At 35.0% G+C, this 16,859-nt stretch overlaps 2 protein-coding genes across 3 annotated transcripts; both read left to right on the top strand.

Annotated features, from left to right (window-relative positions):
- The first annotated feature begins 27 nt into the window (after positions 1-27).
- LOC120632140 (26S proteasome regulatory subunit 4) lies at positions 28-4,807 on the top strand. Its single transcript, XM_039901945.1, has 9 exons — positions 28-179; positions 263-550; positions 947-1,117; positions 1,525-1,653; positions 2,953-3,138; positions 3,246-3,346; positions 3,831-3,927; positions 4,050-4,259; positions 4,514-4,807. The coding sequence occupies exons 1-9, from the start codon at positions 177-179 to the stop codon at positions 4,646-4,648; spliced, it is 1,320 nt and encodes a 439-aa protein (XP_039757879.1). The 5' UTR covers positions 28-176; the 3' UTR covers positions 4,649-4,807.
- Positions 4,808-5,634: 827 nt separating this feature from the next.
- On the top strand, positions 5,635-16,859 carry LOC120632272 (presenilin-1). 2 transcript variants are annotated; one of them, XM_039902095.1, is made up of 9 exons: positions 5,635-5,911; positions 6,236-6,447; positions 6,831-7,040; positions 7,590-7,810; positions 8,294-8,392; positions 9,753-9,806; positions 12,348-12,551; positions 14,675-14,787; positions 15,453-16,859. In XM_039902095.1, exons 1-9 carry the CDS (start codon positions 5,765-5,767, stop codon positions 15,606-15,608), a joined length of 1,416 nt encoding a protein of 471 aa, XP_039758029.1. In that variant the 5' UTR covers positions 5,635-5,764; the 3' UTR covers positions 15,609-16,859. The 2 variants fall into 2 exon arrangements, with proteins under 2 accessions (XP_039758029.1, XP_039758028.1); XM_039902094.1 differs by having other exon boundaries at positions 9,753-9,854.

Genomic DNA, 16,859 nt, shown 5'->3' with positions numbered 1-16,859 from the left:
CTTAAAAAACGTCTTCGAAAATAAAAACGTTTGCAGCTCTATGCTCAAAACTGACAGATACAGATTATATTTCTAAAGAACAACAAAATTCGCTTTGTAATGGAGTGTTGCTGACTGTTCTTTTTTCTTGTAATTATATAGAACTTTTACCGTAATTCATCAGTAAAAGAGCGAAAATGGTAAGGTGTATTAATTTCAATCTTTGATTTAGTGATATTACTAGTTAATTGTATAATAGCAATTATAAAATGTTTAATTTTAGGGTCAAAATCAATCAGGGGGTGGAAGCGGTGGAGACAAGAAAGACGACAAGGATAAGAAGAAAAAGTATGAGCCTCCAATTCCTACCAGAGTTGGTAAAAAGAAGCGTAAAGCAAAGGGGCCTGATGCTGCTCTGAAGCTACCTCAGGTGACGCCACACACGCGTTGCAGGCTGAAGTTATTGAAGCTTGAAAGAATCAAGGATTATTTGCTTATGGAAGAAGAATTTATTCGTAACCAAGAAAGGCTCAAACCCCAGGAGGAGAAAATCGAAGAGGAAAGATCCAAGGTATGTTCAGGTTGTAGTGTCAGTCTCAACAATAGTAACTTTATGTTGTGATTACTACCATCGATAGTTCTCAACCAATATTGTACGCTTTGAGATCAAATGCCCACTACTGAAATATGCAATTTTATAGGTGGCTAAAAGTGAAAATTAATTGGTAAATTCATCTGTCATTCTGTAAATTCATCTGTCAGTCTGCACATCAGTTGACACAGTAATATGCTATAAATTGAACAATTGAGTAATTAAAGAAAGCATACACACCATAAATCAGCAAATAAGAAAAATTTACTTAAAAACAAGTTTTTGCAAGCATTTAAAAGATGTTTATGACAAAATCAAGTAATATTAAACAATCTTATCGAAAGCTAATCTTTAAAGTTTTTCTATGTGTTATAGGTTGATGATCTGAGAGGAACACCAATGTCAGTGGGCACACTGGAAGAGATAATCGATGACAACCATGCCATAGTGTCAACATCAGTAGGTAGTGAGCACTACGTCAGTATCTTGTCCTTTGTGGACAAGGATCAGCTGGAGCCTGGCTGCTCAGTTTTATTAAACCACAAGGTCATTATATTATATTTTTAAATTTTCATTGTCACAGTTACAAGTTTATCTTATTTGAATTTATATCAAACAGTTCTTTTTTCAACAACAGTAAACAGTAGTAAATTTTTATAATTATAAGTTAAAATATGTATACATAAAAAAAAACCCAACAGTAATTAAAATATGCAAAGAACTATCTTTGCATATTTTGTTGTTATGTAGTTTTGGCTTGGCCACACCATAAGCATAGCCAGCCAGCATTTGATACACTAAATTCTTAAAGGAAGCAAATAACAGTCATTCATAAAAATAATGAGTATTTTGTATAGCATACTGCATACACATAGAAGTATATAACTAAATAATACTAAATAGAAAGCCCAGGCCTTTATATTATTTATTAAATTTACTAAATATTACTGTAGGTTCATGCAGTGGTTGGTGTATTAGGTGATGATACTGATCCTATGGTGTCTGTTATGAAATTGGAGAAAGCTCCACAAGAGACCTATGCTGATATTGGAGGGCTGGACACACAGATTCAGGAAATCAAGGTATAAACTAATATTTTATGTAATTTTAGGTTTGTAACATAATATAAAGTATAATTCAGAAGTATCATGAATATCCTAGCTTTAGTTTTAAGTTAATGCACATACAAGGGGAAGTCCAAAAGTTTGTGGAATGGAGGGTATGGAGTGGTGATTGGCGCTCGCTTAGTGTCATACTAATTGGGGACTTATCATTAGTATATAAATTAAGTTTCAGCTTTATTACATAATTTGTTACCAACACTCACCTGCTAAACAAACTGTGCTGTGACAAAATTCCTTACCGAGCAAGGAAATATCGCTCCAACCATTTGTAATGTAATGACAACTGTTCATGGGGAAAGTCCTATATAGAGTGTATCGTTTATAGGGATCTTAGTAAATTAATGATTTACAAGTGGCATGGTCTTTTCAAATGGTTGGGTCAATTGAAGACAACCCTCGCTCAGGAAGTCCAGTTGAGGCCACCAAATTAGACATTATCGAAACTGCTGTTTGGAGAAAAAACAGTTTTCTGTATTAGTTGGACTACCATTTTGCGAATCCTGCATGACATTCTGGGTACGACAAAAGTCAGTGCAAGTTCCGGCCGACCCAAGTACGGAGACAAGCCCAGGGAAAGAAGAAGAAGTGAGTGCAAGATGAGTACCGAGAATGCTCACGCCACTACAGAAACTGCAACGCGTCGATGCGTCAAACCATTTTTTGAAGCTGTGTGGAGACGAACCGACATGCACATTTTGGATGATGTAACCGGAGATGAAACATGGGTTCATCACTTTGAACCTGAGTCCAAACTAGAGTCCATGTAATAGCACAAAAAGGGAACACCACTGCCAAAGAAATTCAAAGTGTTGGAGTCGGCAGGATAGTTGATGGCTACTGGTTTTTGAGATTGTGAGGGGACAATACTGCTTGATTACGAGGAAAAGGGAAGGACCATAACCAGAGAATACTACGCAACAATACTAGAAAAATTGAAGAAGACCATCACGGAAAAACGTCGAGAAAATTTACCAAAGGTGTGTTGCTCTTGCAAGACAACACGCTGGTTCACAAGAGCAGAGTTGCAATGGCTTCGAATTCATTACACAAACTTTTGGTGCTCCCCTCGTATCTGTCACCAACACCTCACAATAATATTAACATATTATGTATATGAACACTTTGCAAGAGCCAGTGATAAAACTATAAGAATAAACCATTTTTTATTTTAATTTGTCTTTGCTTATTGTCTTGAGATAATCAACATTCCTAAATTTAATAAATAAAAATTTCAAAGTTAATTCCATTTATTCATAGGAATCAGTGGAGTTGCCTCTAACCCATCCAGAGTATTATGAAGAGATGGGGATCAAACCTCCCAAAGGTGTCATCCTTTATGGGCCTCCAGGCACAGGAAAAACCTTGCTGGCCAAGGCAGTAGCTAACCAGACATCTGCAACATTCCTACGAGTGGTTGGATCTGAACTTATTCAAAAATATTTGGTAAGGTGTAGCAATTTATAATCCTACAATAATAAATTGTTTTAAATCATAAAGTTAATTTTTTCACTATACTTACATAAATTAAATTGATTGATTATTTTCAACAGGGTGATGGTCCAAAACTTGTGCGAGAACTGTTTCGGGTGGCAGAGGAGCATGCGCCATCTATCGTGTTCATAGATGAAATTGATGCTGTTGGTACAAAACGGTATGTATGTCAATGAAGTTGTTGTCTTAAGACTCACTATCATAGTCACAGGGACTATACACACCACAACATATTGGATTGCAACAGTTCTCCTCTAATCAATTTAGTATATCTTGTACTAGGCATGGTAAAATCGGTAGCACCATGCTGCTGCATAAAAATAATTTGACAGGAATTTGTGGAAGACAAGGTTTGCACAACTGAAAATACAATATGAATTATATAGCACTAGCTGGCATCTGTGACCTAATCTGTGTTTTAAATTAACATAAATTTCAGCTGAACACCTGTATAATCCCAATCTAACTTTATACCTTCTCGAACTCGGGTTCATATTTGGTATCAACCAATCAGTTGGATGATACAGTTGACTAACTGTATTTAACCTTTAAAAAACAACCAGTTCTATTTATAGTAGTATTAATTATTCCCTGAAACTCGAAAAAAATTATTTATTATTGAACCTATTATATTTACCTTACAGTTATGACTCTAACTCTGGAGGTGAGAGAGAAATACAAAGAACTATGTTGGAGCTCCTAAATCAGCTAGATGGATTTGACTCAAGGGGTGATGTCAAAGTATGTAAAATTATTATTTTTCGTACCTAGTTCATCCTGAGCCCATTTAAACCTTTACTTTCAACCCTGCAAGTTTTTCAAAAAGTTTTTGGATATTCACAACATATTTTATTTTGATTTAGGTGATCATGGCCACAAATAGGATAGAAACATTGGACCCGGCTCTCATTCGCCCTGGTCGTATAGACAGGAAGATTGAATTCCCATTACCAGATGAAAAAACAAAGAGAAGGATCTTTACAATTCACACATCAAGAATGACCCTTGCAGATGATGTTAACTTGTCAGAGCTGATAATGTCAAAAGATGATCTTTCTGGTGCTGATATAAAGGTAATACACACTAGAAACATGTTTCTATTGTGTAGGGTTGCTTTATGTTTTAATAGCTAAACGTGTGCCCCCTGTAAATTTCTGCACAGTCGTTCCGGAAAATCACTGACATTGCTTATGCAGATTTTAAAAAGCATTGTTATTCACTGCATCACAGTGTACAGTATCTGCATAGCATTCTCTGCCAGCCAATATGCTTGAATAATATATCATAGTTGCATTAAGAAGGTACATAAAACAATGATCTTTTTTAGGCAATTTGTACTGAAGCTGGTTTGATGGCATTAAGAGAGAGACGTATGAAGGTAACAAATGAAGATTTCAAGAAGTCCAAGGAGAGTGTCCTTTATCGCAAGAAGGAAGGCACACCAGAAGGCTTATATCTTTAATTACAAATTACATAAATACACATTTTCTAGGATTTGTTGAATCAATTATTAGTATTATTATTAATCTAGATCTAACAAAAAAATACAAATAATCTTAACCAGACAAATTCTAGAACACTGTAAGTCATTGCTTGAAATATATATGATTTGAAATTTTTATAATCACTTTTATTTGTAATTGTAAATATAGTTTGAACCTCGGACCTTTTTTACATAAATGGCAGAGCACTGTTCCTTCCTTAACCAAAGTAGTAGTACTAATAAAAAGTCAACTTAAAACTAAAGCTACGAGGGTTACAAACTGGTCTAAGAAGAAGAACAAGAACAAACTGAGCCGTTTGTTATTTTTTTTTGTTATCACCATCTCACATTGTCATTTAAAACTATTAAAGAAGCAACCTGGTTAGAGCAATAATTTACACCTAAGCATTTTCATCGTTGACGTAGTCCTTAATGCAGTCATAGAACTTTTTTATAAGCTTACGTATACAAACTTGGAATTTTTTCAGAGACATCTCCAAGATATCAACTAGTAGTCTATTGTGAAATTGTATAAAATTTTCTTTAGATGAATTACTTATTTTATGTAGTCTAGTATATTGCACGGCAAGTTAATTTTTGCTTTTAATGTTCAAATTAGTGCAGTCACATATTCTCTTAAATTTAAATATATTATTGTGAACATACATTAAATTTTCAAATATGTATTGGCTAAAAACTGTCATTATGTTAACATCTTTAAATTTATCTCAATGACTCTCTCGGACCCTTTTTATAGGTACTTTTAGACTAGTCATTATAGTGCAATCTCTTCGTGGAGCCAAAGAAGAACCTCTAGGTATATGGTAAGTGAAATCTGAAAAGACAGCTCAAAAGAACGAGAGCCGAGATTCATTACAAAGTAAAAAAAGAAAACCTATCTATGATATATCCGCACTATGCCAATTCTGTCAATGTCAAACAAGCCATTTGTCAAAGTCATTGACAAATTGTTAACGGGAATCTGGGATATTTTGCTTGCAAAGCTTTGTGAATTTTACCGATTTTTTTTCCTGATATTTATAGAAAAATAATGTTATTATAGTTGTTTAATATGATATTAAAAATATTTTATGAATGAGTGATACCGGTAGCGACTCCGAGGCGACCGAGCACACTGCACTCATGGATGGCCACATAGCCGAAGCTCGTCCCGATCGGGAGGTAGCTGAACGGATTGCGAGAAAACGCAAAACCAAGCCCGACACGCAGCGGAATTATGGTGTAGGTGTTTACTTTTACGATAATTGTCGTTGGATTTTAGTCATCAGTGACTAATCTTATCACATATTTATATAGTAAAGCGTTTCAGTTTACACATAAGCTCATTATAAATAAAACGGCAAACAATAACAAGTCAATTGTGAGTTTAGATCATTTTGGAACGTATTTATAATTGGTATTAAAAACAGATAGTCTTTATCGTAGAATTAATCATACAACAATATCTACGATTTCTAAGATTTTGCACAATCATTGAAAGCAATTAATTATCATATCATATTTATTAAGTACATAAATTATTTTGACCAATGTTAACAATTTTAGGCTGTGGAGCCATCAGAAGGTATGTCTAGTACAGTGGGTAGCTCAGGTCAGAACCCTCCTGATCCACCAACAGAGCCTCAATTAGAGGAGCTGGAGCTAAAATATGGAGCTAGGCATGTGATAAAGCTCTTTGTGCCTGTTACTTTGTGTATGATAGTAGTTGTTGCCACAATCTCTTCAATCAGCTTCTACTCTGTCAAAGATGTATACTTGTAAGTATTTCTCAACAGTATTTGTAGTTGCCTATAACTTGATTCACATGATATTTCTATTTAATTTTGCAAGAGTTATTTTCCTAGCTTATGTCACCATCTGAGACTTTAACTAGCCAGATTAATAGATAGATATATAATCCTATTGATCCAATGTACCAAAGATGTTTTTATACAACACACACACATATCATATGCACATTTTCAGTATGGAAGGTTTCTCTAAACTTCTATGTTTTCTTATAAATAAATAAGGTGCTAATTAATATGTACCGTGTTTTATAAACTTATTCTATTTGTGCCCAAATATCTATTAAGTTAATAATAATTGTATAATATTCATATTAATTGTGGATCTAAACTTTACCTTTTATAAATTTCAGAGCTTATACCCCATTTCATGAGGAGAGTCCATATGCAGTAACAAAAGTGTGGAATGCCTTAGCCAATTCCTTAATCTTGTTGTGTGTTATAGCCCTCATGACAGTACTGCTAATAGTGCTATATAAGAAGAGATGTTATAAAGTGATACATGGATGGCTCATCCTGTCATCACTGATGTTGTTGTTCTTGTTCTCGTACTTGTATATAGAGTAAGTATACATTTCTCATTTTTTAATTTTTTGCTCCTTAAAGGTTCTTGCTATATTATTCTCAGTAAATTCAATATTGACAATATTTTTTATCAATACTTCAATTTTTCAATAAGGCTTGCTATACATGCAACATTATTGACAATATTCAAATTATTGACAATAACATTGGCATGCAAGCAACAGAGAGCTAATTCTGCAGAACTATGTTGACAAAGTATGTTGGTAAATTTTTAATGACTGAGTAAGACCACTAGACTGGAATAGGGTGGAATTCTTATTATATGGGTAAGATAATCAATCTAGCAGTGGCACACAGTCCTTCAACAAGTACAATACAAGAGAGCAGCAGCACTTATAATATAATTTTTAGATTTTGTATTGAATTGCATGGAATACCAGATCTTTATTGTTGAATAAGATTTAACTGGACTCACATGAGTCTTATGCTTATTAATATAATAATGAATTTTACTTAATATTTTAAACTCTAAAATAATCTACTTTCAGAAAAAGAATAATAAACTTTTGTTAACTTTTTGATTTCAGAGAGGCTTTAAGAGCGTATAATATACCAATGGACTATATAACATTGTTTTTTGTAATGTGGAACTTTGGTGTCATGGGAATGATAGTGATACACTGGAAGGGCCCACTGCTACTTCAACAGGCGTACCTGATATTTATTGCTGCTTTGATGGCACTAGTGTTTATCAAATATCTGCCAGAATGGACAACTTGGGCTGTGCTAGCTGTCATATCTATATGGGGTAAAGGCCTTGATTAAATAAATCCCTTGATATATTACTTTATATGAAACATGCTGGAATTTGTAGTTTGAAAAATTGAAATTAATGTAAGCCTGTTGCAAAATTTGCGCTTGTCTGATCAACTTTAATTTTTTAATAATAAATTTTTTAATTATAAATCTGAAATCCCCACAGCAACTGGATCTGGAGAACTGCAAATTACAACTACATTCTATTTTTTTTTTAAACTTTAACTGCTATAATGAAACAAAAGGGGTGAACTTTGGCGCATACATTATTTTTACATGAGGTGTTAAAAATAAATATTCAGTTTGATTCATTTGCAAAGAATAATACTGGAATTTTGGTCCGGTCTAGGCTTTGCCATAGCTTGAAACTACCCTAATGGTCAAGGCATCTGCTAAGCTCCTAAATGTTAAATATTGTGCAGTATCTTGCACCAATGTGTAAAATACTACTAACAACAGTTATTTATTATTTTAGATTTAATAGCAGTTTTAACACCAAAAGGACCACTGAGAATATTAGTGGAGACAGCCCAAGAGAGGAATGAACCAATATTTCCTGCATTGATTTATTCATGTGAGTGCAATAGATATATAATTTAACTTCCAATTTTTTAATCAAATTATCCACAAAACATTGGCATGGTAGGGTGCCAAGCCAGCTTTAATCAAATTTATGTAATTTAAGAATACTTCAGTGATAGGCTCACCAAATGATCAACAATAAAAGTCTGATTTTTATTTTACCAGCTTATTTTGTTTCTTAAAACTTTGTTGGTCTAGATTATTGAGTATGTGCATAAACTGCAGATCACAAAATCCTGGGTTCAATTCCCAGGTTGTTTTGTATTGGGTGTTCCTGTCAAGAAATAATGATGATTATATAATATACTGATTATATAGCTGTTGCTCGCGACTTCGTCTGCGTTTGATTTTGTTTTTAAAGTATTCAGTATTGCTTAGCCTTAAATGAGTATAGTAGTATATGTATAACATGTGACTGTCAATTAATTATAGACAAATAATTTGCAATAAAATAAAATTGCGACTATATTAAAGATTTAAGCTATCCTATCTCTTAAGTTGGACCAGACTGCTCACGGTGTGCCAATTTAATTCAAAATCTGTTAAGTAGTTTAGGAGTCTATCGCGGACAAACATCGTGACAGGAGATTTATATATATTAAGATGTATGTGTTCCTGTCAAGAAATAACAATGATGATATATAAATATATAATTTTGTTCTCCTTTGTGTAAATGAAAACTCATAATTTATAGCTTTTTACGGTATAGGTTACAACATCTGACAGAAAAAGGAGCCTCTTCATTTTATATTTACAACCAAAGATGGAGAGTATATCATATATAGGAGAGATTAAGCAATAAAAGGAGGACTTAATGCTAAAGCATTTTCTACACGTCTAGGGCTTTTTCAAAATTTATTTTTTTATTTTTGTTATAATCTTTTTTCAATTGTTTTTTTTTTTAATCTCTTTACCTACCCTCAGAGGTAGTATCAGTACCTATAAATTAGCATCTAATTAAAATATTTAAAACAAGCAAAATACTAAGTAATGTCCTCTCCTAAGTTACATAAGACATGTTATATAGTAATTGTTATTTTATCGCAAAATTTTAATAAATATCTTTGAAAATCATACTTAATTTTTTTTTAAGTATATTTTTTTTTACTATTCAAAAAATGTTACGCAATCGTGTAAAGCGGATAACGATTTAGTCAGCAATACTGTCCATGGTCTTTTTTCGGCATGAAAGAATATTATATTCATAGTTTCTCTTAGATTGCATTGACCCAAGTTTAAAGAGTAAACTGTGGGTAAATGCATATTGCGGGATCGGAATATTAAATTTTTTCAACATTATTTAGCAGAATTCAGCACAAAAAAAAATGCTGTATACTGTTTGGTGTCCCCAGCGACGGTGATGTACTGCGTGGTTGCGGCGGGCGCCGGGAGCGGCGCTGGCGAAGGTGAGCCGCAGCCGCGGGAGCTTCGGCCCCTCAATCCTCGCGACGCCGGTCCGTGCACTTACTAACCTATCACCCTATGACCTCGCACACCACATCGACCACAGACCTCTTATTATTACCACTGAACAGGCTGTTCTCACTTTGTCTTTGTCTCCAATTGTATGACGCCATTTTGGCGCTTTAAGTTTTGAAGCTGTACAGTAGAGGAACTAATTATGCCAAGTATGTTATGAATTACTTAATTTATGAAGTTTAATTACTATGAAACTTTAAATAACTTTTAACTTTTTGTCCTTGCGAATTTTTTTATTTTATTTGATTTAAACAAAGACAATTTTTTACCCAAATTTTATACCCTCATTGTATGTATTATATCGTATCTCAGTACCTTAAATAGCATATAAATATTTTGATAGTATAATTAAGTCTTCTACATGTACATGGTCTCCACGATACAGGCTACCTAGTATATAGGCTACTAGCAATTGATTTAAAAAAAAAAAATTAAAAGGTTATTTTATTTTCAAATATGTCAAAGGGACTAAAATTAGAATTTCTGAAAAAACAATAAATTACTTCTATAAACACCCATATTACATTGCAATGGGAATTAACTCTAAGCTGTCATTTTGACAGGGCCTAAAAGTATTAATAATATAGAGGTCTGTGATATCGACACAACACAAGCTCTGTTCAAATTAAAGCATTGGAATATGAGCTTAGCCCATATTTTAAATTAACTTTTCATTAGTTTCAGCTATCAATCTCCTTCGGGCCTTAATCTACAAGACATTGGCAAAATACCTTGTGCCCAGTCGGCACAGACAAAAGAATTGAATTGAATGAGCTGTCAGCTATTTGGCATAAAACAAGCTTTTAAATATTTGCAATTCAAACATTCCAATGATTTCAGTTTGAGTAGAGTTGGTGGTGTTGAGGCCATTATTTGTATTTTTATACACACTTACTAATTTTATATTAATAACTGGCGTTACATTTTCTACAATACAGTTTTTTTAGTTTTAACATACTAATTTCACAGTATAATGTAAAACTACAGGAGTTTGACGCTTTTGATCTTGTGTTAGGTGCCGGTATTGCCTAGACAGCGTCGAGTCAGTATAGATGCTATATCCCTTACTACTGAGTCCAGATCCTGTTTTCGCCTCGCACTTCCCGCACGATCCCGTCTAGACGGCTTTGTAGGACCTCTGTATGACCATCCTTACTCTGAGCTAAAATTGCTTTCATCGCGCAGATCCAAAATAGTTTACCCCTATATTAATAAACTTGACGCACCATCAGAATTTAGTACGCAGTGTTTTGTCACACTTCATCTGACAACACCTCTTAACCCATTAATTGTTGTTCAATTGTCACTAAAGTCATAATTTTTTTCTACCTGTTTTTTTTTTTACATTCAGAGAAATTCGTATTAAAAAAACTAGACCACCGCCACAAACATTCATCCTAATGACTATGGAGGGTAGAGGTAAGGATGACTCTCATCTGTGTATATGAAAAAGTGTCGTCAAAATGTATTAAATTAGGATGGCGCCACATTTGCATCAGGGTAACTCTTAAAAGAAGCGCCAAATATAAATATTGTTAGAGTAGGCTTGAAAAATAAACAAGGAAGTATGGAGATACAAGGAAGTAAGGTTATATTTACCACAATATTTTGTACAACGTAAGTTGTTGAAATTCTCAATAATTAACTACTTTAGTCGATAATGACATTAAATTTTTAACTCGGCATACTTCAATTCATCTACGATTGCTACATTCATACCATACCCTGTGCATCCACCAGCGCCATTGTGGAGGATTTTTGAACTGTTATTTAGCGCATACACTGGACACTTTTTCAACTTTTCTCCCATATAAGATGACTCTCCTTACCTCTACCCTCCATACTAATGACAAACCTTTAATATCAGAATGTGACAAAGCACAGCGTAACCACTCAAACCTCAGATAAAGCACCAATGGATTTGCAGTTCGCATGCACTACTAAATTCGTTCTCACTTAGACAGTAATGTTGTTGATATTACCAGAAAAACTTATTGCCTTACTTTCAGAGTAAAATGAATTTTTCTTGCTCGCTGTATGCACTTATTGTAAAATAAAAATAATTAGGTATATTTAATAAAATACTAAAAATAAGTAACCAATTTAGTGGTTTTCAGTGTTTTTTCTAAGTCAACTAGATTCATCTCTTGTCGGCCTTTTATCTGATCTTTGACGGCCGATTGGCGCAGTGGGCAGCGACCCTGCTTTCTGAGTCCAAGGCCGTGGGTTCGATTCCCACAACTGGACAATATTTGTGTGATGAACATGAATGTTTTTCAGTGTCTGGGTGTTTATCTATATATTATGAGTATTTATGTATATTATTCATAAAAATTATTCATCAGTTATCTTAGTACCCATAACACAAGCTACGCTTACTTTGGGACTAGATGGCGATGTGTGTATTGTCGTAGTATATTTATTTATTTATTTTATTATTTATTTATCTCTAATATTTTGCTTAATAGAATCGCGCGCACCCCGTTCAGGCGCGGCGCGGTCTAGCGAAGGCGAGGGCGGGTTCGACGCGGCGTGGCAGGAACGTGCGGGTGCGGGCGCCAGTGCGGCCCCGCGGCGTCTGCGGGTGGAGGGAGACGGCTCCGCGCCCGCACACTACGTCACGCGTGTCGAGCGCCCGCATCCGCCCCCAACTCATGAGCTGGAAGAGGAGAGTGAGTATCATGTTTATATCAACAGACTATCCTATCCTATCATACCACGTGTAACGAAATTACGAAATACAGTTGAACGGTGCATAAGTATATTTCATAAGGAATAGCCCTATAAAAATCCCTATTATCCCTACTAATATTATAAATGTCAATGTAATTTCGTTTGTTACGCTTTCACACAATAACTACTTAACCGATCCTCATGAAACTTTGTACACATATTCTTGGAAGTGTTAGAAGTAATATAGGATACTTTTTATCTCGACATTAAGCTCGGTTCCTTTGGGAGAGGGGATGATGGGAGTGTTCGACGATTTTACACCATAACTCCGACAAATTATAACCGATTAAAATAATTATTTTTGTACCATAGAGGTTATAATATATGTTTAATTTTGCCCAAACTTTGTGTAGATCTGGTAGATGTGGTTGGAGATAGAGGACAGAACTCCTTAGCGGATAGCAGCAAGCCCCTCATATAAGGCTTAGCGATACAGAATACTTTAAATTTTTTTAGAACTACAACTATATTGAATGACACATCAAAAAAACAAAATCAAACGCGGAATAAGTCGCGGGCAACAGCTAGTATTAAATAAAAATAAGCATATTTATTTTTCCATACAAACTAATTCAAAACATTCTAAGTGTTTACTTATGGCAACCCTATTGATGGTAAAAGACCGAAACGTGCATAGTACCTACGCTAAGCGACGCGTACCTAATAAAGTGATTTTGATTTTGACACTTGATTTGGTTTTGCATGTTATGTTAGGGCAGTATCTGGTTTCTTTTAGTAAAAACGATGGCAGCGGTTTGCTCTTACAAATAAAAACTATTAGCGTTTCGACAGATAAGTCCCAGAGACAGTAAAAAATGTACCTCTAAAACATGTGAAGTAATATTTCGGTTCTTATTTACATATTGTATAACACCAGCTGGGCCCGTGGCTTCGTACGCGGTTTTTTGGTTTTTCATGAAACCTGCTGGAACCGTATATTTTCCCGGGTCTAAAGTCTAGTCTATCTCCATTCAAAAATTCAGTCAAATTGGGACGGCCAATTGGCGCAGTGAGCTCTCGTCGTTTATCTATATTTATTATTAGTATTGATGTATTTTATACATGAAATATTCATCAGTTATCTTAGCACCCACGTACTATATCTATTAAGTGACACCATATCGGACGCGGATTGCACGTATAACACGTATCTTAGCTAACAATCCCGCACGAGATTTTTAGGAGACCTTATATTTGTCTGCGTACGGAACAGAAGTTATCTCACTCATTACCAATTGGTTGATTTTAACTGCAGTTGGACCATTTTCTAGGGAGTTCCAAATTATGCGTCTTGGGACAGACGTTAAGTGCGTGTACACTAGTACACATGTAGTTGCAGATCTACGTACGCAGCATTAACAGGAGCGGGGTCATCGCTATTGCAGCACGTACCCTAACTTCCATCGACTTATGTGACCCGGCCGTTGCCACTGCATTTCGTCGAGCTATGTTGATAACTCCGATTCTTCTATGAATCTTCTCTGAACATAGTTTTCTCAATCGCCCGCTGAGTGAATGAGCTATCTTGTAACACATATAATATTGCATATAAATTAATAAAATTAAATATTATTCATGTTTTCAAATATTATGGTTTACAGTGCCTAGGTGTTTATCTATATTGATTATAAGTATTGATGTATTTTAAACATAAAATATTCATCAGTTATCTTAAATACCCATAACACGTCGTACTATAATATCTATTGACACCATATCAGACGCCTTTTTAAAATCTTCTTTAATGGAGCGGATTGTACTCATAACACGTTTACGAGAGCTAAAGTGATACGCTCGACCGTAACAATAGGAAGATCTTCCTCCGAGCGAGTCATCTTGCTCGGGGACCGAGGTACGAACACTCATGTTTGGTATTCATTCAAGTTGTATATAGTCAATTGTTGTGAACACTTCGCTAGCGCGATGCAGGATCTTTTGTGGCGCCATCTAGTTCGGTAATGTGGTGACCGCCACACACGTATCGTTGTTTAGCTAACAAATTATCAATGCTAATTCATGTTTTCAAATAGATATAATTTTTATGACGTCGCGCTTCTTTCAGAGGGCGTCAAACTCGGTTTGGGAGACTTCATCTTTTACAGCGTGCTAGTTGGTAAAGCGAGTTCGTATGGAGACTGGAACACCACACTTGCCTGTTTCGTAGCAATACTTATTGTGAGTATTTTCGTTGCGTAATGTTTTATTAGATTGTTTAAAATAAAAAGTTTTGTTTAAAAGAAGAAACTTATTCTTTTCTATTATTAATTGTGACTAGTTTGTTACGTAAAATTAGACTGTTCTTGTATAGGTGTCGTTATGACAAAAGTAAGAAGACTTTATGACACAGATAATTAGAGCCAGCCTCTGCCTCTCCTCGTCGTAAAAAAAACTTAATCTACTACACTCTAGTAATAGTATGGACGTATGATAGTATTGAGGCTTCTTTTTGACGACCGACGCAAAAACGTTGGGGTGCTATAAGTTTTATGTATGTGTGTCCGTCTGTGGCATCCTAGCTCCCAAACGGATGAACCGATTTTGATTTTTTTTTTGTTTGAAAGGTAAACTAGTCGGAAGTGATTGATGGCACAAAATGGCGGATTACATATTTTTTCACGACTCAATATGGGTATGAAATGAAAGAGTTTGACTAGTGAAATACTACAGTATAACAAATTTCAGACCAAAGATGGCTAATTACATATTTTTTCACGACTCCCTCATTATGGATATAAAAAAGGGCTTGACTAGTATGTCTACATACACTATATTGAAAATTAAAGAGGAAGTGTCATTGTGTATGGGGTTCTTTAAATTTTAAAACTTTATTTTATCAACAGGGCCTATGTCTAACGCTGTTGCTGCTCGCGATATTCAAGAAGGCACTGCCAGCATTGCCAATATCGATAACATTTGGGCTCATCTTCTACTTCGCGACGCGCTGGGTCGTGAAGCCGTTCGCGGACGCACTATCGGCGGAACAAGTGTTCATTTAGTACCTCGCAACGCTTCCCCTACTCAATATCACTTGTTAGGCTGTTTGCTAGTTTCCTTCCGAACTTCTGATACGCCCTTAATTTAAGTGTTGGAGTCTTCGATCAATAATATACTAAACTTAGAATCTTTATAGTATTTAATTTAATGTTAACAAACATTTATTTAAAGTCATTTAACTAAATTGAGCTTTAAAAGAATTGCAAATGAAATAAACGATTTTGTTTTATGAACTTTAGATAATATTTAAGTTACATTGATATTAAAATTGTCCGATATTTTCAATGCATTTTTGGATTAAAAGCCAGCCAGAACCGTGTTCAAGTATGCGTCCAACGTGCGACCAACCGTGCGACAGTTGTTGCTCGAACTGTCGCTCGATTGGTCACACTCTAAATGCAAACTTGAACGTCGCTAATGCGGGCCTTTGAACACGCATGTTTGAACACATTACTTGAACGTCGCTAATGCGGGCCTTTGAACACGCATGTTTGAACACATTACTTGAACGTCTATGGCCCGCACCAGGGCATAGATTGGACGCAGCGTTGTGGCCTTGGCTTAAAATATATTTCAAGATTGTTTCAAATACAATCAGATTTAATTTCAAGATGCGCTGCCAATTGCTGATTTCAAAGAGTGACCGTGATACATAAGATTTCATGGGACTGTGGGATTAAATTTAAGTTAGCTTGCCAGTGAAAGGGTCGATGGTTTCAATTTTGTTGCACAGAACTCTCTATACTAATTTCATTAAAATAATGATGCTTCTTTCAACAAAGAACATACCGAAAAGGATGGCATATCTTTAAGATTTATCAATTACATTTAGTGGTGAGATCTGTGTACAATAAAAGCAGCAAAATCGAGGTTCTTTTACATACAATCGTATGTAACAGAACCTCGATTTTGACTACGATTACATGTCTAGTACGTTATTGATCGGAGCTTAGAGCGATTCGTATTGGTCGCACCGAACGTATTGTGTAAAATGCGTTGCGATTGATGAAATAATACTCGTAGTATAAGATTCGCTTGCATGCTTGCAATTGGAGACTATAGCTGTTAACGCAAGAGTAAAATTGAACTTATTTGGCATGTCTTAAAACTGATATTCGTATACACTTGTTAACAAAGGTCATCGAATGGAGATAAACAACGCCAACTAACTTGAATGTAAATAACGTGCGAGAGACAAGTACACAAATACTATATTATTATATTACTATATGATAGGCGGTTGGCGCAGTGGG

The sequence above is a fragment of the Pararge aegeria genome, chromosome 19, assembly GCF_905163445.1.
Source record: "Pararge aegeria chromosome 19, ilParAegt1.1, whole genome shotgun sequence".
Lineage (NCBI taxonomy): Eukaryota > Metazoa > Arthropoda > Insecta > Lepidoptera > Nymphalidae > Pararge > Pararge aegeria.
The sequence above is the reverse complement of the archived record's forward strand: the minus strand, read 5'-3'. Positions and strand labels throughout refer to the sequence as shown.